This window comes from Martes martes (genome assembly GCF_963455335.1).
Source record: "Martes martes genome assembly, chromosome: 1".
NCBI classification, from domain to species: domain Eukaryota; kingdom Metazoa; phylum Chordata; class Mammalia; order Carnivora; family Mustelidae; genus Martes; species Martes martes.
Genome location: NC_137888.1, coordinates 211551183 through 211574924, shown reverse-complemented (window position 1 = coordinate 211574924; position 23742 = coordinate 211551183). Strand labels below are relative to the sequence as shown.

The window sequence follows — 23742 nt, the reverse complement described above, 5'->3', positions numbered from 1 at the left end:
GTGGGAGCAGGAGTCAGGTCAGGGTTAAAGGGGCATGAGGGAGAGGTCAGTGAAGAGGGGGCCAGGGAAGTCGTGGGAGGAGATGAGATTTCCCAGGATCGTGTGGATGGAGTGTGAGCACAGAGCTTTGGACGGACAGCTGAGCCCGGAAGTCTATGGCACTTACTGAGAAACTGTTTTGTGCCAGGCTGTGGGGATATAACTATGACCAAGACAAATCAAAGTCCCCACGTTCTTTAGAGAGACAAATAACTAGGCAGCTAGATAAAGAAGCAATATAGTTATGTTAGAGAGTATTCTAAGCTTAGGAGGAAAAAAGGCAGCAGGAAATGTAGGTTAGGAAGTGCCCAGGAGGGGGTGATGGGGAGGTCCAATGAAAAGACAATGTCCAAGTAAACATGAGGAGGAGGTGAGGGAGGGAACCATGTGGGAATCTGGAGGCAGAGGGCACAGCCAGTGCAAAGGCCCTGGGGAAGAAGTGTACTTACTATAATTTCAAGGACCAGGAGGAAGGCAGTGTGGTTGGAAATAAGGGAATGAGGCAGAAAGGGTCATAGAAGTTGAAATCAAGGAGAAATATTTTGCAAAAGGCAGCCAGTCAACATCATGAATCATTAGGGAAATATAAAACAAACCTATAGTGAGAGATACGGTGTCCCACCCAGCAGGATGGCTATAATAACAGGGCAAGAATAGTAGTAATGAAGCAAAATAAAAGTGTTGGCAGGAATGTGGAGAATGTCGGGCATTGCCGGTGGGAAAGTCAAGCAGTGCAGCCAATGTGGAAAAGAGGCTGGTGGTTCCTCAGAAAGTCAAACACAGAGCTACCCTATGAACCAGCCATTCCACTCCTGGGAATGAAGGCAGGGACTCGAGCAGGTAGATACATGCACACCCAGGCTCATAGCAGCATTATTCAGTCGCCGAAGTGTGGCAACCATCCAATGGTCCAGCAATGGCTGAATGGATAAACGAAATGCAGCAGATCCATTCAAGGGAATATTACGCAGTCACAAAGGGAATGGAGTGTTTTGTTTTGTTTTGTTTTGTTTTTTAAAGATTATTTATTTATTTATTTGTAAGGAAGAGAGAGCACAGGCAGGCAGAGTGGCAGGCACAGGCAGAGGGAGAAGCAGGCTCCCTGCCAAGCAAGGAGCCTGATGTGGGACTTGATCCCGGGACACAGGGATCATGACCTGAGCCGAAGGCACCCGGCTGAGCCACCCAGGCGTCCTAAGGAATGGAGTATTGATATAAGCTACAACGTGGATGAATCACCGGAAACGTGATGCTAAGTGAAAGAAGCCAAACATGAATGATCACACACCACATTATTCTATTTATATGAAATATCCAGAATGGGTAAAGCCACCGAGACAAACCAGACAGTGAGGGTTGGGGGCTGGGTAAGGAGGAATAGATTAACAGCTGGCCAGAATTATGGGGTCTCCTCTGAGGACGATGAAAATGTTTTGAAGCTAAAAAGGGGTGATATTTGTGCCTGTGGGTGTTGCAAATACCACTTCATTGTATGTCTAAAAACGGTGACTCTTATGTGAATGTTATCACAATTAAAAAAAAAAAAAAGGCAAACGGGTCATGTTAACTTTTTGAAAACAAAATTCAAAAGCTACGAAAATTAGTCCAGATGATGGTTGCTAACTCAACTTATTGTAATCATTTCATGGTGTCTGGGTCAAACCTTGATGCTGTGCACCTGAAAATCATGCAGTGATGCACACCTATATGGGGGGCAGGGAGCCACGATGGGGTACAGAGGTGAACGATTTAATATCCTCTTCCCAGCCACGCAGTTACCCTCTTGTAGCAACTGGTTATCAGAATCCCGCCTCTTCTAGAACGAGTGTAGGAGTTTCCTTAACATTCTCAGAATGTCTTTCATGAATTTACACCAGCTGTACATGCTCCCTATAGAGCAGCAGACAACGCAGAAAGGGGGAAGCGCAGAAATTAAAAAGAAAAATCCCTTGAGGGCGCCTGGGTGGCTCAGTGGGTTAAAGCCTCTGCCTTCGGCTCAGGTCATGATCCCAGCCAGGGTCCTGGAATCGAGCCCCGCATCGGGCTCTCTGCTCGGCAGGGAGCCTGCTTCCTCCTTTCTCTCTGCCTGCCTCTCTGCCTACTTGTAATCTCTGCCTGTCAAATAAATAAATAAAATCTTAAAAAAAGAAAAAAAGAAAAAAGAAAAATCCCTTGAACCAGAGCAAACGGGTTGGTGCTTTCGCTTGGATATTACTTTTGTGGGTAGGTGGTTAACTGTGAAAAGACGAGTCGTCGCGGGGCAGAAGGCAGCGGGCTCCCAGGGCCGTCTGGGTGCACACGTGGCCGCCACCACCCCGCAAACCCGTCCGGCTCCCTGCAGCAGACAAAGAGAACGTCTGGGGACAAAGGGTCGCGGTCGCGCCTGCGCAGAGCGTTCCGGGGGGGGCGGGGCCTAGCGCCTTGCCCCGCCCCCCGACGCCGCGCGCCGACGCCGCCACGGTGGCGTCACGGCGGAGTTGCCATGGCGGCGCTGAGCGGCCTGGCGGCGGCGCTGGAGTCGTACAGGGGTCGGGACCGCCTGGTGAGGCTGGGGCGGAGCGCGGCCGGAGGTCCCGGATCAGGGCCGGAGCTCAGTGACTGGAAACTGAGGCCGGAGCGGGGCGGGGCGCTCAGGATCCCCCGTCGCCGAGGCGCCCTCCCGGCGGGGCTCCGACCCTGTCCCCTAGCGGTGGACAAGCAGGTTGTTCCTGCTGACTCATCATAGTGGGGTATTCTCAATACCAGCCAAATCCGCAAGTTCGGATATTTGGGATCCGACCCGACCACTGAAGGCGGTCACTGGGTTGTCCCAGGCCGTCTCACGTGAGGACGCAGGGTGTGGCAGCGCTCCCTCTGCCGCTGGGCATTGAGGTTGCGACCGAATCCCCTGTAACTGGACATTTAGGTTGCTCCAGCTCCGCCTGGCTGGACATTTACAGGCCACCAAATCCCTGTTTGAACATTTAGGATCTGACTAGGCTGCCCTAGTTGGTCCCTGGGTTGTCCCTAACAATCTCATCCGGGATTTAAGATGTTTAGGGTTTTCCCGTATGGCTGGAAGGCCCTTGAAGGCGGACACTCAGCTTGTTCCTACACGAGGTTTTCTCTCTTACAGGCCAGCATCTAGGTTGTACCAGGAAACGTACCAGTGGTGGGCAGTTAGGTCCCATGCAAATCCCCTGTGACGGCGCATTCAGGTTTTAATAAACTCCCACGCTGCACATTTAAAATGCAGAGTTTTGCTGTTACAAAGGGACTGAAAAATTGTAAGCGAGAGTAATGTATTAGCAGGAAAAAGCAATTTTTGGAAAGCAGATGAAATAAAGCTGTGCGGGTGGTGAAGCTGACCCAGTTCCCCATGCCCCAAGTTACCCACGGAGTGGATTCCTTCTCACTGAAGTAACTCGAGCAGATTTCCCTTTGGCTCACTGGGCTGAGGCCCCACCGCTTCGCTCCCCAGCCCAGCTACTGACATTGGTCCAGCTGGGCAGATGCAAATATGCACACGCGCCTCATTCTCCGGTCTGCTGGGGAAAGGAAGACCCACGAGGTGCAGAATGGTTGCATTTTCTTGTGACATCTGTCTCTAAAGGGTGTGCCCCTCCGTGACACGAACCAGCACTGCCTTAGGGTCTCTGCAGTGACTTTGGGACAATGAGGTTACGTTTTTTCATTTGTCCCACCTGCAAGGACCTCTTAAAACTTGCAGCTTTTATTGGAAGTTTGTTGATCTAGTCCACACGACCCCCCCCCGCCCCCAACTTGATCCCATGGGACCCACAGCCATGTGGGGCCCCATCCAGCTCAGCCCAGGAGCAGGGCCCTGCTGACTGCTTCTGGTTTCCCACAGATCCGAACACTGGGGTACTGCTGCCAGCTGGTTGGCGGGGTTCTGGTGGAACGATATCCAGCCAGGTCGGAAGTGGGGACGCGCCTGCTGACCCTGTCCTCCCAGCTCAGCCACTGTAGGACCGTCCTGCGACTCTTTGACGATGTGGCCATGTTTATCTACACGAAGCAGTATGGCCTGGGGGCAGAGGTAACAGGGTGTGTGGGGCCCGAGACTCTGGGCAACCGGTGTTTTATGGACTTGTCTAAGAGGCCAAAATTTTACTTGCTTTTGTGAGATGATCAGTTGTTCTCATTTGAACTTATTTATTTATTTTTAAAAGATTTAATTTATTTATTTGACAGACAGAGATCACACGTAGGCAGAGACAGGCAAGGGTGGGGGGGCGGGAAGCAGGCTCCCTGCTGAGCAGAGAGCCCGATGCGGGGCTCGATCCCAGGACCTTGAGATCATGACCTGAGCCGAAGGCAGAGGCTTAACCCACTGAGCCACCCAGGCGCCCTTCTCATTTGAATTTAAATGAAAAAATAGCTTATCCGTTCATATGTTCCAAAAGGCTATGTGATTAAAAAGCCTCCCTCCTTCCTGATCCCCCCGCCCTCGGTTTTCCTTCTCCGAGGCAGCTACTATTGTCTGCTCTTTCTGATTCCTTCATGAGGTGTCCTGTCCGTGCACAGGCAAATCACCTTGTTCATGTAATTAGTCGTATGCTGTGTGCACTGTTCGGCCACTTGCTTTTTTCTCTTAAACTGCACAGCTTGGAGGTCGCTCCTTATGGGTCCAAACAGAGCTTCTTCCTTCCAAGGATGCCCAGGCTTCCAAACAGAGCCACACTGTGCTCTGCTATAGAGCTGGACGGAGATTTTTTTAATCAATCCCCCGCCAACGGACATGTTGATTTTGCTGTTACAGCAGGGGACGTTTCCCCAGGGGATGGGTCCAGAAGCTGCCCTGGGCCAGCCTGGCCAAGTTATGCCCCTCTCTGGGTTGCCCTACCTGTCTCCGCCCCCCCCACCCCCCCCACCCCCCTGCCCCACCATCCCCTCTCTGAGCCACTCCCATGTTCAGATGCGCACACCCTCGTTCCTCTCCAACGCCCATGGCCCAGTCACCTCCATCTCAGGCACTTTCTGGACTTTCCTCCTGTTTTGATGCCCAGACCAAGACCAAGCCTGATGGCAGTCACAAGGCAACGTCCAGGCCCAGCAGCCTGGTCCATGGCTGGCCACTGCAGGGGAAGAGGTACTTAGGGGCTGGTGAGCCCTGTCTGGTTTGGGGAGCTGACCCAGGACTTACGGCCTAGTGCCCACTTACTGTCGTCACTGAGTGTCACGTCCCCTGTCCGCCCCGCCCAGAGCCCTGTGCCGGGAGAGCTGTGGGCGGGACTGGAAGGCTGCAGGGTGGGAAGGCCCCGATGCAGCGCCTCTCAAAGTTGTTCTACTCGGGACTCTTCTGGGAACTTAAAAGACTTTCTAGTGCCAGGGCCTAGGCTGGATCTAGCAAGGCAGAATCCCTGGGGGCTCAGGCGAGGTTTTGAGGCTCTCCGGGGCATCCCCTGTGCAGCCAAGTTGACCGCTGCTGCTCCACTGGGCCATGACGACCACAGCTCAGAAGCAGGAATGAGGCCTTTCTTGCCCGCGGTGGCCAGCCGTGGGCCGGCCTGCTGGGCCTCGACGCTGCCCTGTGACTGCTCTTGGGCTTGGTCTGGGTCCCTAAGATGGGTCTGGCTAGGTCTGACTCCAGGCCCGTGCCCCCCACCCCCGGTCCTGCAGGAGGAGGACATCTTTGTCCGCTGCGTGTCGGTCCTCGGCAACCTGGCCGACCAGCTCTACTACCCCTGTGAGCACATCGCCTGGGCTGCTGATGCCAAGATCCTCCGCGTGGACTCTGCCCGGTGGTGGACACTGAGCACAGCCTTCTGGGGCCTCTCCCTGCTCCTGGGCATTGCCAGGTATGTGGCTCTAATGCCCTCCAGCCGGCTATAAGGGGCACCTCCCTGGATCCGGCCCTCTCTCTCCGTCTCCAGAGCACATCCCGACAGACCGCTCGCTTGGGCACATCTTCGGCTCCGACCCTGCTGCCTCCCCCTTCCTGAGGGCCCTGTGAGGACCCCATATCCTCGCCCGTCTGCAGAGTCATTTGTGCCTTGTCAGAGAGCACGCTCACAGGGCCTGGGAGTATTAGGATGTGGACATCTTTGGAGGGCGTGGTTGTGCCCACTGGACCCAGGACGCAGAAAGAACTCCAGACTGGGGACAGAAGGAGTCGGTGGGACCGCCTTTCCCCGGGGTGTCTCAACCTCGGAGTTGTGCGGTTGTCGGGAAACATCCCCAAAGAGAACAGCCAGGAGTTTCCTGACTGGCTATGTGCTTCTGAAACCCACACTAGAACTTTCTAGAACTTTCAAATAAGGGTTTCCTTCCGAACATTTTCCTCTCCGTACAGGTGCTCAGTGGGATTGTTCTGAGCTCCCTGATCCGAAGGCACAGGCGGGCCTCTCCCGGAGAGGTGGGGGCGGGGCCCACATCAGCTGCCGTTTTTCTCCCCCAGACACTGACATTCCAAACCCCTTGTTTTCCCCAGGAACACATCCCCTAATTATACTGTTATCATCGATGGTCTGGAACATGAGAACAAACCCAAGAGTGGAAGGTTCAAACCATCCACAGTCCAATGCAGAGATCCCCAGTCTCCATACAGCTCCCAGAGGGCTGGCTTCCGGCCCCTCCTCACAGTGCCTGGGACCTCTGGCCCTGAGAGGCTTTGCGTTCCTGTTTTAGAGCACACTTGGTCCCATTAATTTGTTTTTAAAAAAATTAAAAAAAAACTTTTTAAAGTCATCTCTACACCCAATGTGGGGGTCGAGCTCACAACCCTGAGATCGATCGTGGCAGGCTCCACCAACTGAGCCGGCCGGGTGTTCCGGATCCATTAATTTTTAAAAATAGACTTTCATTTTTAGAGTTTTAGCTTCCCAGTGCAATTGAACCGAAAGAAAAAGAGCTTTCGCAGGTTCCCCACCCGCCCCACAGCCCCTCCATTATCAAACTCCCCCAGCAGCTGATGAAGCCACGTCGACAAGTCACGGGCACCCCAAGACCGTGGTTTACATCAGGATTCACTGGGTGGCACGTCCTGGGGGCCTGGACAGGTGTGGAATGAGACATTTCCGCTGCTGTGGGATCGCAGAGTGGCGGCATCGGCCTCAGATCGTCTGCGCTCGGTCTCTTCATTTTTAGAGCTTATACTTTGCCCATCATTTCTCTTTTATCTGGGGTGTGCAAGCGTGGGGGTCCCGACCAGGTGTCTGTAGGACCCCAAGTGCCTCAGAGTCAGCAGGGGGGTTGCAGCAATGCAGAGGCCTAGGTGGCGAGAGGTTTGGATTTGGCGAGTCTGGAGGCGCAGGAGTTGGTGTTTTGCCCCGGTCTTCCAGGGGGTCCCGATGCAGACCCACTTACCTCACTGCAGGGCCTGACTTGGGTCCCATGCTCTTGGGGGACAGGCCGCGTGGACAGGGACACGTGGCTGGCTCCAGCATCAGAAGCATTAGATGCTTCCAGATCTTGTGTGGACAGGGCAGGCAGGTCAGGGCCTGAATTAGGAGTCGCCGGGAGCTTCTGAGGCCCAGGTGGGTCTGGAGCTCTGGGAGGGTGCAGGGCGGCTGGAGCCACATGTGGCCATTGTGGCGGGTGGTGGCCTCCCCTGGGGCTGGCACTGGGGGAGCTAACCCCTGCGCCCCCACCCCGCTTTCCTTGCCTGCTGCAGGTCCTTGAGGATGGTCCTGATGCTGAGATGGAGGCTGAGGGGCCCCGCGGTGGCCTTCACCAGGTACGACCCCGCGGTTTCACCTTGGAGAAAGGCCGACTTCCTCTCGCAAGTTGGGGACCCTGGTGGGTTTCCCCAGCCAGGGAGGTGCCTTGAGCTGCCACCAGTTTTCAGCCTCGCCCCTGTGCGGGCCTGCACGGGGGCCTTACAGCAGCTCCAGGGGCTGGCCCAGATGGGGAAACTGAGGCTGGCTTGAGTCCTGTCGGCAGGACGTGGCTGAGCCCTCTTGGCCGCGCCCCCATGCAGGGCCGGTGGTCAGAAACAGGTTTCTTGAGGTCACTGTCCCTGTTGCAGCCCGGGAAGGAATGTGGGGCAACGCCGTGCCCACCAGCCAGCTCCCGGCCTGTCTCCAGGGCCCAGAGGACTGTGGTGTGGGCTTGAGACTTCCCCTGCTAGTCTGTGCCCTGTTCACGGTGGGGACTCCTTCTGGGGGGTGCGACAGGGACTCAGCCCCCCCAGTTCTCACTCACTCTGCTGTCACCTCTCCCTGCTGTTCGGGTGAGCCTGGGTGTGCGTGGGTCGTCCCCAGCCGCTTCTCTTTGCTCCCACAGCCGGCTGCCGCGGAGCAAGAGGAGGGCCATGGAGGCCCAGGTCCAGTCGGAGGTGCTGACCCTCCTGAGCAATGCGGCCGATCTGGCCAACGCTGTGCACTGGCTGCCTCCGGGCGTCCTGTGGGCCGGCCGCTTCCCCCCGTGGCTCGTGGGGCTCCTTGGGACCATCTCCTCCCTCCTCAGCATGTACCAGGCTGTCCGGGCCAGTGGCCAGGGCGAGGCCACCGCCCCCTGATGTGGCCTGGGAGGCGTGGCTGCAGCCAGAACCCCACTGGAGCCCCTCCCGCGAGGCAGAAATCACTTGGGGTGGCGGGGAGGGGGGAGCTGGATCTAACTGAGCGAGTCAATGACAGGTGTAGGGAGTGTCACCCAGAGGACACATGGGGCCACCTTGGGCGCACGCCCATGCTGGGGCAGGATGGGGGCAGGGGTGAGGTCTTCCGGGGTCCAAGAGCCAGGGCCTTTCCAACCAGGCTGGGGCTCCACGTGGGAGGCTTTTCTCAGGGCCAGAGGAGGGGTCCCCAGGCGTTACATGCAGAAAAGGGTGCCGGGGGCCTCGCAGCGCCTCGCTCGGTCCATGTCGTGCATTCCAATAAAGGCGAGCCGGGGAGTCGGGATGGCGGGTGCCACGCGGGCCTTGGGAAGGTCGAGATGATGATTGATTAAATAGCGTGTTGGTGCCAGGCCCAAGCGTGAGAGGTTTTTTCTAAATCACTGCAGGCCCTCTCGCTCACACACCCTGTTCCTCCCGGGCGGCGGCAGCCTTGTGCATTGTGGGGGGAGGGGGGTGTGGGTGATGCCTGGAAACCACACCTCCCCGGCCCACCTTCTGGAACATGCTTGGGCCGGTGGGTCCTCTCTGACTCTGCGAGCACAGCCCGCCGCCCCTGAGCAGCCTTTGGCCAAGGCGAGCAGCTCTCCCGTCTGGGGCACAGGGGCCACAGAAGCCACCCTCCGCCACGCCATGCCTGTGTCTTGTCCCCTGGGCAGCTCCAGGGTGCTTGCTGCTGCCGAAGCATCTCGCGCCCAGCCACAGCTCGGGCCCAGCGCCCCTCTGAGTGCTTTATGGACTTGTCTGCGGCCAGGCCTCGCAGGCTCCCATCTCCCACCTCCCACCTCATGGGCATTGGGGTGGGTCGGGATGTCTCTAGCCGGCACAGGAGAGGCCCCCCCGTGTGTGTGGCCTCAGGCAGGCGCCTGCAGACGGTGGCCAGCCCGCCCCTGCCCCTCTTGATGTGTCCTCGGATCCTCCACCTCTGAGTCCTGGCCGGAAAGCAGAGGGGATCAGGCTCTCCCTTACATCCCGCAGCCAACAAAAATGGGCCTGCAGCCCCCGAGACTTCGTAGGACACCCGCCCCATGTCTCGTCCTACAAGGAAGCTACGTGGGTGGGAAGACCTGGGATGGAGGCCCCTCCGGGTTAACGCTGGGCGCAGTTGACCCGCCCACCTGGCCCTGGGCGAGGGGAGGGGCCAGGCTCGGTCATTCTCCCCCTCTCCTCTCGCAAAGGGGAGACGTGCTCGCCTTGGCCCTTAGCAGAGGCCCCCTTCCCAGCACTCTGGGCCCTGGGGGGATTGGGGGGAGTTCCAGGAGCACCCATTTCCCTGCCTGTAAGGCACTCAGAGCGCTGTTTGGGGGGGCACCACACACAGGCAGCTTGTCTGGCTCAGCAGGCTGGTGTCCCCATGGGCCTGGGCAGAGCCAGATGCCGGGGCTGGGCAGCCGGGAAGCACCCTTTGTAGTGTGGCCACACCCCCCGCCCAGGGCCCTTCCCTGCCTGGCAACTTCAGCCTCTCGCGGGGGGTGGGGTGGGGTGGCAAGACCACCCAGTTCCTGGGAGCGGGACCTACAGGCGTTCTCCCAGGCCCCAGGGAGCACTTGCTGTCACCAACTCAGCTCCTTTGGGCACAGAGAGGCAGATGGGCCTTGGGGATGGCCCTGCTTGGGGTGACAGCTCCTTGTCTAGGAGGCTGACATCCCAAGAGCACGGGGACCCCGCCTGAGCGGGGAGGACCTGGCCACATCCCCACCCCTCCCTCAGCCTTGTCTGGAGGGCTGCTCCTGGGGGGCCCCAGGCGTCCCCACTGCCTCTGCCTCTCAATGCCTGGATGCAGTCTTTGTCTGGAGCTTCCTGGGGGGAGCGTGTGGGGCCCTGGGCATGGGGTCCAGGCTTCCTCAAGGTCGTCCTGCAGCAGAGGGTGTGAGGGGCGCCCCTTCTAGCACTGACCTTTGGGCCGAGGCTCCTACGACAAAACCCCGAGCCCCCTTCGACAAAACCCCGAACGCTCCCGTTGGCTCATCTTCGACACCTTTATTGCTGGAATCAGGTCTTCAGTTCTAGGGCGGGTCTCAAAGACCCCGTGGTGAGGAAATGCTGCAATCATCGTTAAAGTAACTGTCGGGTGGACTAAGATTATGGTCACAATGAACGAGGACGTGCACGGGTTCCATGGAAATAAAGATCTGCTCAACCACCAACCGTACAAGTAAAATCGGGCTCTCCCCAGGAGGGACCTCGCCCGGACGAGAGACAGACCACCACCGACACTGACACGCCGAGTGGCCCCGTGGCGGGACACCCCAGTTCCTGCCACGTGGCCGAGCCGAGAGTTCTTGGACTTGTCACCGGCTGAGGAATCGTCGTGTCTCGGAGGGTCAGACCAGAGCAGGCGGCCAGGGGCACGTGGCAGTGAAATCACCCAGCACGAGGGCCCGGGAATGTTTTCTTCACAAGAGGACAGAAACTTAAAAGTCAACGTTGCTAAAGTGCTCGGGGACGTCTCAGTACACCAACACTGATCACAGACATGGCACGGATGAGCTCGGACGAGGGAGGACGCCTGTCCTTGCTCGCCGAGGACGCGCAGATGCTGCAGGCCCCAAGGACAGTGGAAGGCGGGGGAGGGGAGGGAGCGTGCAGAGATTCTGAGAGAGGCTGGGCTTGGCACACCCCTCACTGTGCCTGGGAGAGGTTCAGAACCGGTCAGCTGGGGTCCCAGTCCTCCGGATGCCGCTTTGGGAGGGACAGGGCTCTGGACTCGGGGGGGGGGGAACTTGGGGAGCAAAGGCTGGCGTATCCTCACCCACCACCCTGCGCCTAAGCTTGAGTTCCTCCACAGCTGAAGTGTGTGTCTGACCCACTGGCCAGCCCCAGAACATTCCTGGACATCCAGCACGACGGGTGGCCCTCGTCCTCCAGTGGGAGGTGACAACAGGCTAGCAGAACTCACTGGCCACAAGGCGCCCAGAGCCATCCACCCATCTGTGGTCTCCAGGCCGTGTGACCCCTCTAACATTTTGCCCTTGTCCAGCAGGACGTGGCGGTCCCACCGCTCTATTCCTTGCACCAGCACCTGTCCGTCACGGCAGCACACCTGCCCTGGCACCTTCCTCCCAGCAGCCGCAGGAAGACCCCGCCCATCTCACGGGGGCAGAGGACCCTCTGCCTTGAGCTGGGACCCTCAGGAGCGAGCGGCCCCGGCTAATGCTCTCAGTTGGGCTTTTCCAGACAGGCTGAGCGCTCGGAGAACGGCTGGTGCCCTTGAGCCCCCCAGAAGCAGGGCTCCATGCTGAGGTGCCTTTGAAAAGCACCAAGTTTGGCAACAGCAGGTTTTAAAAACCTCTGTCAAATTAAAATGAGTTCTGGTCTGTCCCTTTCAGAACCTCTAGAGCCTGTCTCCTGAGCCATTGGCCATCCTCTTCATACGCCCTGCCCTGTGGCCTACTGTCCCCGGGGGGGGGGGGGGGCTGTGCGCCACCCCCCACCCGTCTGAGCTCACGCCCTGGCCTTGAGGTTCACCAGGAACACAGTCGAGTCTCAGCTTCGGAGGTGGGGCTCGCTGACGGCACCCAGCCCCTTCTGGGAACCTAATGATACATTCCTGGTGCCCCCACCCCCCCCTCAGACTGGGGTCTGGCCTGTCATCAGGCATCTTGCGGAGTCACCACTGTTCGTCACTACCTTGGAACAAATGGCGTGGAGTCGATCTCTCCCTCCCCAACAGGGGAGCTGTGACTACACACAGCTCCTTGGGTTAGCTCTGGTTCAACCTTCGATTAAAAACTTTCCTTTTTGTGTTAAAAAGAAGAGGCTTAGAAAGTTACCCAGGCACCACTGCTAAACCTACAGAAAGAGCCTCGAGACAATGGGCCAGCCCTGGCCCTGACCTTGACCCTGACCCAAGCCAGGCGGCCGTTGGTGGTGGTTTGCTCGGGAAGAGGAGAGGGACGACTGGGCTGTCCCCCAGATAGCAGGACAGGGAGGGGTCTGCACCTCGAGCCACACCCCCTCTAGAAGAAGATGACGTCTTCCTTGCTGCTGTCCTCTTTGTCGAGTGGCGTGGTGGGCAGTGGCAAGGGGGAGGGGGGCACGGGGGTGCCCCCAGGCTTGAGGGAGAGGCACTCAGGAGGGACGTCGGCCGGGGCCGGGCAGCAGGGTTCTGGAAGAGAGGGGGGAGTGGTGGTTGTCAGCAGCTGCCAGGCGTCGCACTGGCCCTGCTGTCCCAGGGACAGGGTGCTGGGGTGCTGGGCCCACCTGTGGGGGGCACAGAGCCGTGGCTGCTGAGCAGGACGGGGCTCAGCGAGCGGCGGTTCCGAGCGGTGTTCTCGTCCTTGCCCACGAGCTTGCCGAGGAACAGCTGCTGCTTCAGGTCGAAGGAGGCTGAGGGAGGGAGCACACAGCCTCAGGTGTCTGGCCTCGCTCCGGGCACGCGAGCAGAGCAGAACCCGTTTTGCCCAGGGACACACCCACTCAGACGGTAATAAGCCCCAGAGGCAGCGACACCCGACCAGAGGGCCCTTGCAGTCATTCAACCTCTGGACGAGAGCGCGACCCCACGGCCCTCGAGCCCCAGCGATCCAGGGACACAGGCCCTGCTCCTCAGGAACGTTCCAGGGCTGGCTCCCCTCGGCCGGAGCCCGCATGCCGGCAGCACTCGCAGGATCCCCTGGGCTTTCCCTCCCGGGGACCTCTCACTGCAGGGTGCTCTCCACAAGGCCCTCAGTGTCCCCTCTGGGATGAGGACATGGTAGAGACCCGGACACGAGGACCCGGGGTGGGGGCCCGGTGGGGGGCATGAACACTGGTTGCCTCGATGTCCCTAAGGGACCCAGGCTCTTCTTTCGGAACTGCCAAGACGTTCTCTCATCGCAGATCCCTGTTTGAGGACCGAGCTGGGAAGAAGACATGGGCTCTGATGTTTTCATTTTCCCTCTCGGGATGAGACCTCCACGTGGGGAGAGGACTGGCCTATGCCATGTAGCCAAGGTCGCCAGCCGTGCCTTCCAGGTTCTCCTGTTGCCCCCTCCGGAGGATGGCCCTGGGGTCCCGTCTGGTTTGCTCATAAGAAGCCGCTTTGGCTTCACAAACTGCCCAAGACTGGACCTGCGAGTCCCGGGCCCTAGGGACTGGGCGGGCGCCCGAGGTCCCGCACCTCTGGGTGGGGTGGAGGGCCCCCCTGGCTCTCGGCTCCGGCTCCGCCGCCCCAGCTCCGCCGCCCCGCCCGGACTCACCTGAGCTGTCCCAGCGCTGGGAGCCCCTGCTCTTGCCGCCCTTGTCCTTGCCGCCCTTGGTGGAGGCGGCCAGCTTGGTGGGGATCTGCTGCTGCACCGCCGTCTGCCTCTGGAGCTGGTTGGTGGTGCTGAGCAGCTGGATGGGCACGTCGCTCTTGGCCGGCCGGCTCTCGGCCGGGGCGCTGTCCCGCCGGGCCACCTCGGGGCGCTCTGCGAATTCGGGGCCGGCGCCGGGCAGCAGCGCGCTGGCCCGGGCTCCCGGCGCCTTGGCGAGGGCGGCGGGCCCTTCCAGCCCGTCCCCGTTGAAGCTGGGAGTGTGGCTTGGGAGCTGGGCCTGAAAGCGCAGCAGAAGACACATCCCTAAGCTGTTCCTGCGAGAAGGCCAACCCAACCCCCACCGGGCCCTGCAAGCCACCGGCCTCAATCCGCGCGGTGCCGCCACCGAGGGCGGCCACGCAGGCGCCTCCCCGCCCCGCGCGCTCTGCCCACGGGGCCGGCCCTCACCTCCGCCAGCGAGTCGGGCGGCAGCGCCCCGGGCACCGTGTTCTGCTTCTTGAGGCGCCGCTGCTGCTCCAGCTGCTCCCGCTCCCGCTCCACGGCGCGCTGGGCCTCGCGCAGCCGCTCCAGGTCGTGCTGGTAGGCCCGCCGCTGCTGCTCCAGCCTCTCGCGCTCCCGGCTCAGCTGCTCCTGCAGCCGCAGCGCCTCGCTCTCGCGCTGCCGCAGCCGCGCCGCTGCCAGCTCCAGCTCGTGCTGCTGGCGCTCCCGCTCCCGCTCCCAGCGCTGCTGCTCCTGCCGCAGGCGGCCCTGCTGCTTCTGCACGCCCGCCAGCTCCTCCCGCTGCTTCTCGAAGTTGCGCTGGCGCTCCTGCTCCAGCAGCACGTTCCCGCGCGTGGACTGCAGCCGCAGCTGCTTCTCGCGCTCCTGGATGGAGGCCCTCTGCACCTCCACGCAGCTGTCCTGCTGCGCGATGACTGCCTGCGGGGGGGCACGGGCTGATTTTAGGACGAGGCCTGCCCTTCCCCAGACCCCAACTTCAGGGATTGGAGAAGGGCCAGGTCGCGGACCTGGGGAGAACCACCCACCCCACCCCGTACCTGTAGGCTGAGAAGCAGCTGGGACAGGGTCTGGATCCGCTGGACAAGCTGCGGGGAAGGACAGAGACGCTGGTTCCCTGCTCTCTGCAAAGCCGTGTGGCCTGTGTATGCCCCGCCCCTGGGGACCGGGACGAGCCCCGAGCCTACCTCAAACTCCAGGACCGTGGGCAGACGGGGGCCACACTCCGCACCCGGCACCGTGACCTGTGCAGAGAACGGTGTCTAACACAAAGAGCTAAGGACCTGCTTATTACTGACGAGACCCCCCCCACCCCCCACCCCGCCACCCCCTGCGCCCTGCCTGGTCATTTGACTTGTGCGAGTCCCGGAGTCCGGAAGACGAGGGCACAGGCCGGCTTTCCTGGAGGCGGGAAGGCGGCTGCTGTGGGTTTAGCGTGGGGAGCCTTGGAGGTCAGGTGCGCCCGGCCTCAGCTCTCAGAGGGGAAGCGCGGGCTCAGGGGAGCCAGTGGGCAGCGGAGGGGAGCCTGACCCACAGCCTGACCCCACGCTGGCCTGGGCGCCTGGTAAGGCTGGGCCTCCAGAATCAGAGGGAAGCAGCCAGGGGCCTCAGCAACCGCAGGTGTGAGGACACACGGGCGTGAGGACACACGTGCAGGCTTGGTGCTCAGGGCCCCCGCGGTGCCCCTTGGCTGCTGCTGCGGCCACAGCTCCTGCCCTGGGCTTGTCCCCTCCCTCATCTCTGTCCTGGGCACCTCGTACCATTCCTGGGGAGTGCGGGAGGGAACGTGAAGCCTGCCCACAGGTTCATCTGGGCCGAGATTCTTTCCCGGGACAATGGGAACGGCGCTGGTCACTATATGGGTCCTGAGACGCCAAAACTAGACAACCCCGAACACAAGCGGCTCACGCTTGTGAATGCTGACGCAAAGGGCTTGGGCTGACCCTGCTCGGCTCAGGGATATCCCAAGGAAGCAACGTACTGCAGGTGGGGTCTCCTCGGGGGGCTCCTGGGGGCTGCTGGGCTGCGAGTCTGGGCTGCGCACCGGGCCTTGCCAGTCTCGGGGGCCGGGGTCACTGCTGGAGGGCTTCTTCAAGCTGCCATCTGAAAAGCCCAATCCAGGCGCGTGAGGTCCCACGGGGGTCTGGAGCAGGCCCCCCCCGTCCCCGAGACCCAGGTAGGAAATCGGCCATGCCACCCTGGCGGCATTTGAGACTCAAGAGACCGGCAGGAGAGGGAGGCGCTGGCCCGTGTGCCGCTGTTGGAGCACGATGGACAACTCCCTGAAGGTTCCAGAACTTGCCCAGAGGGTTCGTACTTGGGGCGGGGGGTTGGCAGGAAGCAGAAGCAGAGATGTCCGGCAGCAAATGCTTTGGCTCCACTGCTGGGAACGCTCCAAGAACCCACACAACCTCTTGTGCGGGGCCCCGCGAAGCCCCAGGGGGACGCGGCACCACTCACTCTTGCCGTGGCTGCTCACGGTGTCATAGCCCCCGAAGGTCTCTGCCCTGCGGGGCAGGCCTGCGGAGCCACCCCCGTCTTCCACCTGGCTGTTGGCGCTGCCCAGCCGCCTGCAGATCAGGGTCTGGATGTCCTCGACTGCGGAAGGAGACGGGAGGAACGGAGTCAGGCTGTGGAGCCGCGCTGTGGGTGTCAGAGTGTGGCAGCACCTGGGGACTCAGGCCCGAGAAGCCTGCAGGGCGCTGGTCATGGTCTTCTATCCCCCCAACATGGGACTTCAGTCCCCACCACCCCTAGCCTGTGCATTCCCGAACTCTAGGTACAACAACCAGGACAAGCCAGTCTGTGTCCCCAGGAGATGCTGGACCAGGGGGCAGCGTGTGGGGGTGGCTGGGGACGCGCTGGGCCTGGTGAGGGACGTGGGTGTGTGCTTGGCTGTCGACTGTCACACAGACGGTCGGAGGCCATGGGAGAGCGGCCTCTGGGGGCAGGTCAGGTCACATGAAATGCTCTAGGACAAACAGGCTTTGGCCAAGTGAGGAGGAGGGAAGAAGAACATTCCAGGCTGAGGCACAGGATACAAGAGAGTCCTCGGGGGGCCAAGAACAATGGCCACTGAAGAAATGCGAGGAAGCAGGAGCTCAGTGTGGCTGGAGGAAACGAGACTGAGCGGACGCACAGTCCACAAGGGAGCCCTCTTTCCCCTCACTCCGAAGGAAAGGCCTGGAGGGCAGCAGCTGTCTCTCTCGTTTGCTTTCCCGATGAGCACTGGCTGCCTGGCCTGACACACGCTGGGCCTCACGTGGGGCTGGCTCAGCAGCTGCCCGGGGGCCACTAGGGGCTCGGGCAAGGCCCCTGGCCAGCCCCCCAAAGCAGGCCCTGTGGCTGAGGGTGCTCAGAGGGGACAGGCCACGTGCTCGCCAGCGCCCTCCTGTGGCCGCTGTGCTCAAAAGCCTCTTCCTACCTAGATGTTTCGGGAAGCCCTCCTGGGAGGCCTGCTGGGTCTCGGAGCCCTCTGAAGTGACCCACCACATGCGTATGTGTGCTTATTTCTGGGGACATCATTGGGGACCCACTTGTCAGAAAGAACCTCCCGAGTGTGGGAACCCGTCTTGGTTGACTTCAGATCCCAGGGGCGCAGCGTGGTGCTGCCTCACCTGTAGTGGGCGCCTGGGAGAAGGGGCTGTAAGTCTGCTGGGGGGTCAGCACTGTTCCCGGGAGCATGCCTGGACCCCCCCCCCCCACCAGGCAGAACTGTAGGGCGGCTGTGGACCAGCACCCAGTGAGGGCCCCTTGACGCAGCTCCTTACTCTCACTCATGGCTGACTTGAGGATCAGCTCCCCCTGCACGGTCTCAGAGGGATCCCCTCCTCGGAAGAGGAGTCGCGAGTGAGCGACGTCTTCCAGCCCGCTCATCTCCGCCATCTCCAGGTAGATCTGCTGCTTCTCGCCAAGGCTCTGTGCGATCTGCTGGTCTTTCACGTTCAGTCGTTCTGCAAAGCGACGGGAGGCGGGGGTTGGCCTTCTGGGGTCATTCTCCCCGGGGACCCAGCTCCCACCTGCACCCCACCCTGAGTCCAACATCCCATGGGGGTAGGCGAGGCCACAGCCCTGTCTTTGGATCATTCGCTCTAGTTACAGAAACCAAACACTGTGGGGTGTGCACGAGGACCAGAACAGGCCGATTTCCTTGTCTGGGCCGCAGGGAGACTCCTACGAGACTTCGTCGTCTTCTCCTGAAACTCCCTCAGGCATTTAGGCCAAACTCCTTACAGGTCTCTCTGGGTTTGATGCTCTTTGCTGCTGTTGCTGCAACAGCAACTTTCTCACCGGTGGCTGCCCGTGTATACACGTCACGTTCGGCTGAACTACTTACTGGGCGCCCTCAGAGGTTCCAACAGTTTTCGAGGTGGTTCTATTAGATTTTCTAGGCAAGTAATCACATCACATGCAAAACACAAGTCTGTCGCTTGCCCTGCAGTCCTGGTCTTACTTCCACTTCTCCCCTTGTGACCCTGGAGGAACTTACGGGGTGTAGGGAAGCCCAGTGGGAGGGGTTGGTCCTGCCTGGCTCCTGATTTGGGTGAGTGTCCCGATAGGCCCGCGTGAAGGATGAGACCGGCTTTTGATCGGAAATGGGAAAGCCCATCTCCATAGTGAAAGTACCTATTTCTTTCTTTTTTTTTTTTTCTCCAAGATTTTATTTATTTATTTGTCAGAGAGAGAGACCGAGAGAGAGAGTGAGCACTGGCAGACGGAGGCAGAGGGAGAAGCAGGCTCCCCGCCGAGCAAGGAGCCCGATGTGGGACTCGATCCCAGGACGCTGGGATCATGACCTGAGCCGAAGGCAGCTGCTTAACCAACTGAGCCACCCAGGCGTCCCGAAAGTATTTATTTCTAATGCAGTGAGAATCCCGTCAGGAATGAGGGATACTGTTGTAGGATTGTGGTACCAGCGGAGATATGTCTATACGGGACCCGTGTTTTATTATCAACGGGTAGAAATACAGAGTCTGAATGAGCACTGCGTTCGCACTGTGCTTCCGGGGTCAGTGGGATGTCCCCCTCCTTTCTTTTGGACATTTCTATGAATAAATAATCTCAAACATATACCTCCTCCCACAAAGAGAAATAAATATATACTACCTACTTTTGTGTCTTTGTGGCCTACATGTTCCCTAATTTAAAAATAAATGACTTTGGGGCACCTGAGTGGCTCAGTGGGTTAAGGCCTCTGCCTTTGGCTCAGGTCATGATCCCAGGGTCCTGGGATCGAGCCCTACATCGGGCTCTCTGCTCAGCAGGGAGCCTGCTTCCTCCTCTCTCTCTGCCTGCCTGTCTGCCTGCTTGTGATCTCTGTCTGTCAAATAAATAAATAAATAAATCTTAAAAAATAAATGACTCAGTTAGTGAGAGGGAAGAGGGGGGGTCGATTGAGACCACAAAGTCCCCAGCATTGTTCTTGGCAATGATCTCACTGAAGTCTCATGGGACTCTGTTAGGCCCAGGGAAGGGAACGGACGAGCCCATGGGGTGCGTCTTACAATGGAACGGGATTCAGCCTTAAAAAGGAAGGAAGTCGACACACACTACAATGTGGCTGAACCTTGAACCATCCCGCTCGGTGAAGTCAGCCGAGACACAAAAGGAGAAACATGGCAAGACCCCATTGATACAAGATCCCCAGGATGTGTAAATTCACAGAAACAGAAAGTAGAACAGAGGTTATGAGGGCTGAGGGAGGAAGGAACAGGGAGTGACAGCTCGCAGGGATGGGGTTTCTTTCGGGAGTGGTGAAAATGATCTAAAATTGTGGTGACAGTTGCATGATCTCGTGCTAGAGACTACGAGCCACTGAATGGTGTACTTTAAATGGCTGAATTGTATCGTGTCTGAGTGACAGCTCAACGAAGAAGTTAAATTAAAACAGGGAGGAGGAGGCTGAGGTCTGCAGACACAAAGCCAGGGCTGCTGTGGGTGTACCAGGCTCTAGAAGGAGGCTATGGGGTCCTGTGCTATTCCAAGTCCCCTTGGGGTTTTTGCCTTATGTGACCTGGGACACTCCCAGTGAGCTCCTTCCTGGATAGGGACTGGGGTGTGTGTGTGTGTGTGTGTGTGTGTGTGTTTGTGTGTGTGGCAAAGCCAGAGTGTCTGGAAACGGCTCAGGGGCCCCGAATCCCGCCCTCTCATGACAAAGCCTCACAAAACACCTGGTCGCTCCGGTGGAGATCTGCTCCATGGCCGACCCCAGTGGGAGAGGACAGAAATGCTGCTGGCGGTCCCGGGCCCTTCTCACCATGCGGGGGACACATTGTGGGCACGGTGGTCCAGCCTGACTCCCCTTACCTTGGAAGTCCCTCAGCCTCAGGGCGCGGGCTTCGAACACCTTCTTCTCCTCTTCGGCCTCGCTGAAGGGCCCCTCCTCCTCGTCTGGACAGCTGCAGGGAGAGGGGGCAGACGGGCAGCAACGCCTACAGGCAGGCTGGCCTCGGCGATGGGCACCGAGAGCTGCACCAGCAAAAGCAGCTGCTCAGAGCGCCTCGTCCTGTGGGTGCCTGAGCTCGTTAACAGTGAGGGACAGACGTGAGGGAGAAGAGAAGGCCGTCAGCCTTTATCCTGTCTTCAAGTGTCCACCTGTCACCAGCCGTGGGTTCCATGCCTGGCCACCACGGGGCGGGAGGAGACTGAGGACAGCTCATTTCCTGGGGGGCTGCAGAACTGAAATTCAGCATCGAGGGAGCTCTGAGCAGGTTCAGGAAGCTTCCAGGCATAAAGAGAGGGAGCAGCAGCTGGCTGGGGTCCCCAGGGGTCCCTGGCCTGAGGAAGGACAGGACAGGACACCACAACCTCCTCTGACAGGTCTGGCCCCCGGGTCAGGTGTCCCTCACCGCACCCCACCAGCACAGAGGGTAGAAGAGCCTGGGCCCACACCCACTGGCCAGCAGCATCTTTTTAGCCTCTGACCCGTTGAGCTGTTGGCGGAAGGAGCTGGAAGGGTGTCAGGTGGCCCCTTTAGATGAGGCGGGTGACAAGGCACTAGGGCGGAATGAGGCAGGGGAACGGCAGAGGGGCCTCCGGCCTTCCTGCGACCTCCAGCCCTCTCCTGGGTGCTTCGAGGTCACAGCTGCTTCGCCACTGTCAAAGCCAAGGGCCAAACAGCTGCGGGCAGGGAACGCCCACAGGGGGCCCTTCTCACCTCTCCACGGCCCTCCGGATGTGGGTCATCCAAGTGTTCCTCTCCTCTTTGGAGCTGGTGTAGATCTCGTACATCTCGGGCCCTCGCAGGGAGGCGCTGATCAGGAACATGGCTTTCTCCTCGTTGGCCACTTCCCTCACAATGAGCTTTTGTAAGGAGATGACCGGGTGCTTCGAGTCCTGTGTGGGCGGAAGGTGGGGTCGGGGAGGACCCCTTTCACTGGGCTGTGTCGGAGCAGCCGCGCAGCCGAGCCTGAGGGGAAGCGGGTGGCGGAGGCTCGTGTGCCCCTCTGTTCTCAAATAATTCACAGGTATGTGCCATCGGGGGTCAAAGACCCTTTGTGATTATTTAGAGCTGCGGCCTTCACAGAGGTGATGAAGGTAAACTGAAGTCAGGAGGGTGGGCTCAGTCCGGGGTGACTGGTGTCATACTTGGGGGGTGGGCAGGACAGAGTCAGCTGGAGCCCCCAAGACCCTGAGCCCCGAGAGGCAGAGCCACAGAAACGTAAAGGCTAAGACTGGACAGGATGTTAGCACGGGCCCCTGAAGCCTCCCCAGGCAACCAGACAAGACCCCGGGGGTCTCTGAAAATTCTACTCCTGCTTTGCCGGAACCTTCTGGCCCCCGGGAGGACCTGGGACAGTGGGTTAACATAGAGCCGCCTTCTGTGCAGGCAGCCTTCCAGCAAACCCCTAAGGGTCCCTAAGGCAGGTGGGACCCTTCATCTGAAGATGACAGGACACCTACCACGGAGGCAAAGACGTATTTTTGATCCTTTTCTTGTAGCAGCAAAAGCACGTCGGTCAGCAGGACAGCAAGGACGTCTAAGGAGAAAGCACAGAAGGACACATGCGACGGGGTCGCAGGGCCATATGTACGTCCCAGGGGAGGCTTCAGCCTCAGGGGAGGGGTCCCGGTCACTCAGCCTGGCGCCGTGATGCTCCCGCAGGAGCCTGGGGGTGTCCGTCGACCTCACTGTTTTCTATCTCCCTCCGTAATTCTCCCACCTGTGGCCTGCTGGCTTCCTCTGAAGCATTAACTGCACTTTTCACTAGTTTCTGTTTGTTTCCTTACTTCTCCCTTTCGGGCCACGGACTCAAGTCCCCTGAGGGCGAGGGCCTCCCACCACCCACCTCAGTGTCCCGCACACAGCGGGTGTTAAACCATCTGCTGGGTGCTCGCCTGTGCAAATTCCGGACAGACACATTTGGTCATTGGCCATCTCAAACACTCCCTGAGAGATCTTTTAAGACGCCGATGTCGGGGCGCTTGGGTGGCTCAGTGGGTTAAGCCTCCGCCTTCGGCTCAGGTCATGATCTCAGGGTCCTGGGATCGAGCCCCGCATTAGGCTCCCTGCTGGGCGGAGAGCCTGCTTCTCCCTCTGCCCTCACCCTACTCGTGCTCTCTCACGCTCGCTCTCAAATAAATAAAATCTTAAAAAAGATTAAAAAAAAAAAAGATGCTGACGTCAAAGGGCGGGTGAGGATGTTTCCAGAAGCTCACGAAATGAGCCAGGAAACTCAGTGTTGAGTCCCGAGTGCTCTCTGGTCTGGAGGCACACGGTGGGTTTTGGGGGTGGGGCTCGAAGGACACCCCGAGCAGGGAGTGCGATGCTTGGGGCCGCGGAGGTCAGTGGTCCAGGTGGTGTGTCCACCCACATGGGGGCCTTCAGTGGCTGCTTGTTTGGCATCCCGGGGCCTCTGACAAACTTGGGGTGTCCTGATGCCTCGGGTTTCTGCTCGGGAGCCAAGGGCTCAGCGGGCCCCCGCGATTTAGTGGCCCTCGTGGTGGGTCCCGCAGCACCGCAAAGCCCATTCTTCCCACGCTCCAGGCCGCTCGTCTCATCCTGACTAGCGTGCGCCCAATCTCCCTTCGGCCGCGGAGCGGCTAGGCCGGCGCCTGCTTGTGCACAGGCGCTGCTGACCCGGGAAGGCCCCCCACCGCCCCCCGCAGAGGGGAGGGACGGGCTTTTACCTTTCAGGCGCCCCGACGTGGTCTTCCAGCACAGTGCGCCCTCCAGCTGGAGCTGCCGCTGCAGCATGTCCTCCTTGCGGAAGGTCAGCCCGTTCTTGAACTTGCTGGACGACTTCAAGTCCATCTTCCCCGCGATCTCCCGGAGGCGCTGGCCCTTCTCGCACTCGCTGACCTTCGCGTCCACTTGGGAGATGATCTCCCTGATGAGGTTCAGGGCCTGGGTCAGGTCTCTGTAGTCCTCGGTGCCAGCTGCCACACACACACACCAGAGTCAGCGCTTTCCTCCACCCCCTTCCGCCACCACGGCGCCAAGGGGACACACGCCGGGTCTCTGAGGGCTGTTCCCTGAAGCCGCAGCTCAGGGGACCCTCGAGAATCCACCTTCCGACTCGGATCTCCCGAGCTGTAAATGCTTCTCAGAAAGAAATACGGCAGCGCGGCCTTTGGTTTTCGCCAAGACAGAGCTTCTCGTGAGCTCCATGCGGCCCGGCGGTCACTCCTCGCTAAACGTGCACCCCTGGGCCCGCCAGCTCTTCATAACCCCCCCCCACCCCAGCTCCTCTCACTGTAAGCCTCCGGCTTCTGTGGCGGGAGAACATGCTCGTGCTCCCAGGGCCCGAATCTCCGGGGGCTGGGGGAGGTATGGTCAGGTGTGGTCAGGCCCTGGCCTCGGAGAACTCCAGGCTGGGCTGTGCGCCCTGTTTCCTCCGCCCTCCAGCTTCCAGACACGCAACATGAGGACCATCTCTGTGCCTGGACCCACACTGGGTCGGAAACCCCAGC

The 23742-nt window shown here is 59.8% G+C and overlaps 2 protein-coding genes across 4 annotated transcripts in view; one reads left to right on the top strand and one right to left on the bottom strand.

Annotated features, from left to right (window-relative positions):
- Nucleotides 1-2495: 2495 nt before the first annotated feature.
- PEX11G (peroxisomal biogenesis factor 11 gamma) lies at nt 2496-8955 on the top strand. The gene is made up of 5 exons (XM_080825004.1): nt 2496-2581; nt 3890-4078; nt 5662-5840; nt 7655-7717; nt 8266-8955. Exons 1-5 carry the CDS (start codon nt 2522-2524, stop codon nt 8498-8500), a joined length of 726 nt encoding a protein of 241 aa, XP_080681130.1. The 5' UTR covers nt 2496-2521; the 3' UTR covers nt 8501-8955.
- A 1601-nt stretch (nt 8956-10556) lies between these two features.
- ARHGEF18 (Rho/Rac guanine nucleotide exchange factor 18) overlaps nt 10557-23742 on the bottom strand; it is a 65147-nt gene continuing 51961 nt past the window's right edge. For all 3 annotated transcript variants that reach the window (XM_080824379.1, XM_080824380.1, XM_080824381.1), the window contains 13 exons: nt 22960-23208; nt 21733-21809; nt 20987-21165; nt 20137-20228; nt 17601-17783; nt 16291-16428; nt 15812-15933; nt 15018-15074; nt 14871-14918; nt 14281-14751; nt 13777-14110; nt 12800-12925; nt 10557-12704 (listed from right to left, as the gene is read on the bottom strand). In XM_080824379.1, coding sequence (XP_080680505.1) covers nt 12556-12704; nt 12800-12925; nt 13777-14110; nt 14281-14751; nt 14871-14918; nt 15018-15074; nt 15812-15933; nt 16291-16428; nt 17601-17783; nt 20137-20228; nt 20987-21165; nt 21733-21809; nt 22960-23208 — 2225 coding nt within the window. In that variant the 3' untranslated portion in view covers nt 10557-12555. The remainder of the gene's footprint in view (nt 12705-12799; nt 12926-13776; nt 14111-14280; nt 14752-14870; nt 14919-15017; nt 15075-15811; nt 15934-16290; nt 16429-17600; nt 17784-20136; nt 20229-20986; nt 21166-21732; nt 21810-22959; nt 23209-23742) is intronic.

What these genes read in the sequence shown, in the direction of transcription:
- PEX11G (XM_080825004.1), top strand. Translation starts at nt 2,522, where the DNA reads ATGGCGGCGCTGAGCGGCCTGGCGGCGGCGCTGGAGTCGTACAGGGGT. An exon ending in ACAGGGGTCGGGACCGCCTG is followed by an intron (nt 2,582 to 3,889) that starts GTGAGGCTGGGG and finishes GGTTTCCCACAG; the next exon opens with ATCCGAACACTGGGGTACTG. An exon ending in CTGCTCCTGGGCATTGCCAG is followed by an intron (nt 5,841 to 7,654) that starts GTATGTGGCTCT and finishes TGCCTGCTGCAG; the next exon opens with GTCCTTGAGGATGGTCCTGA.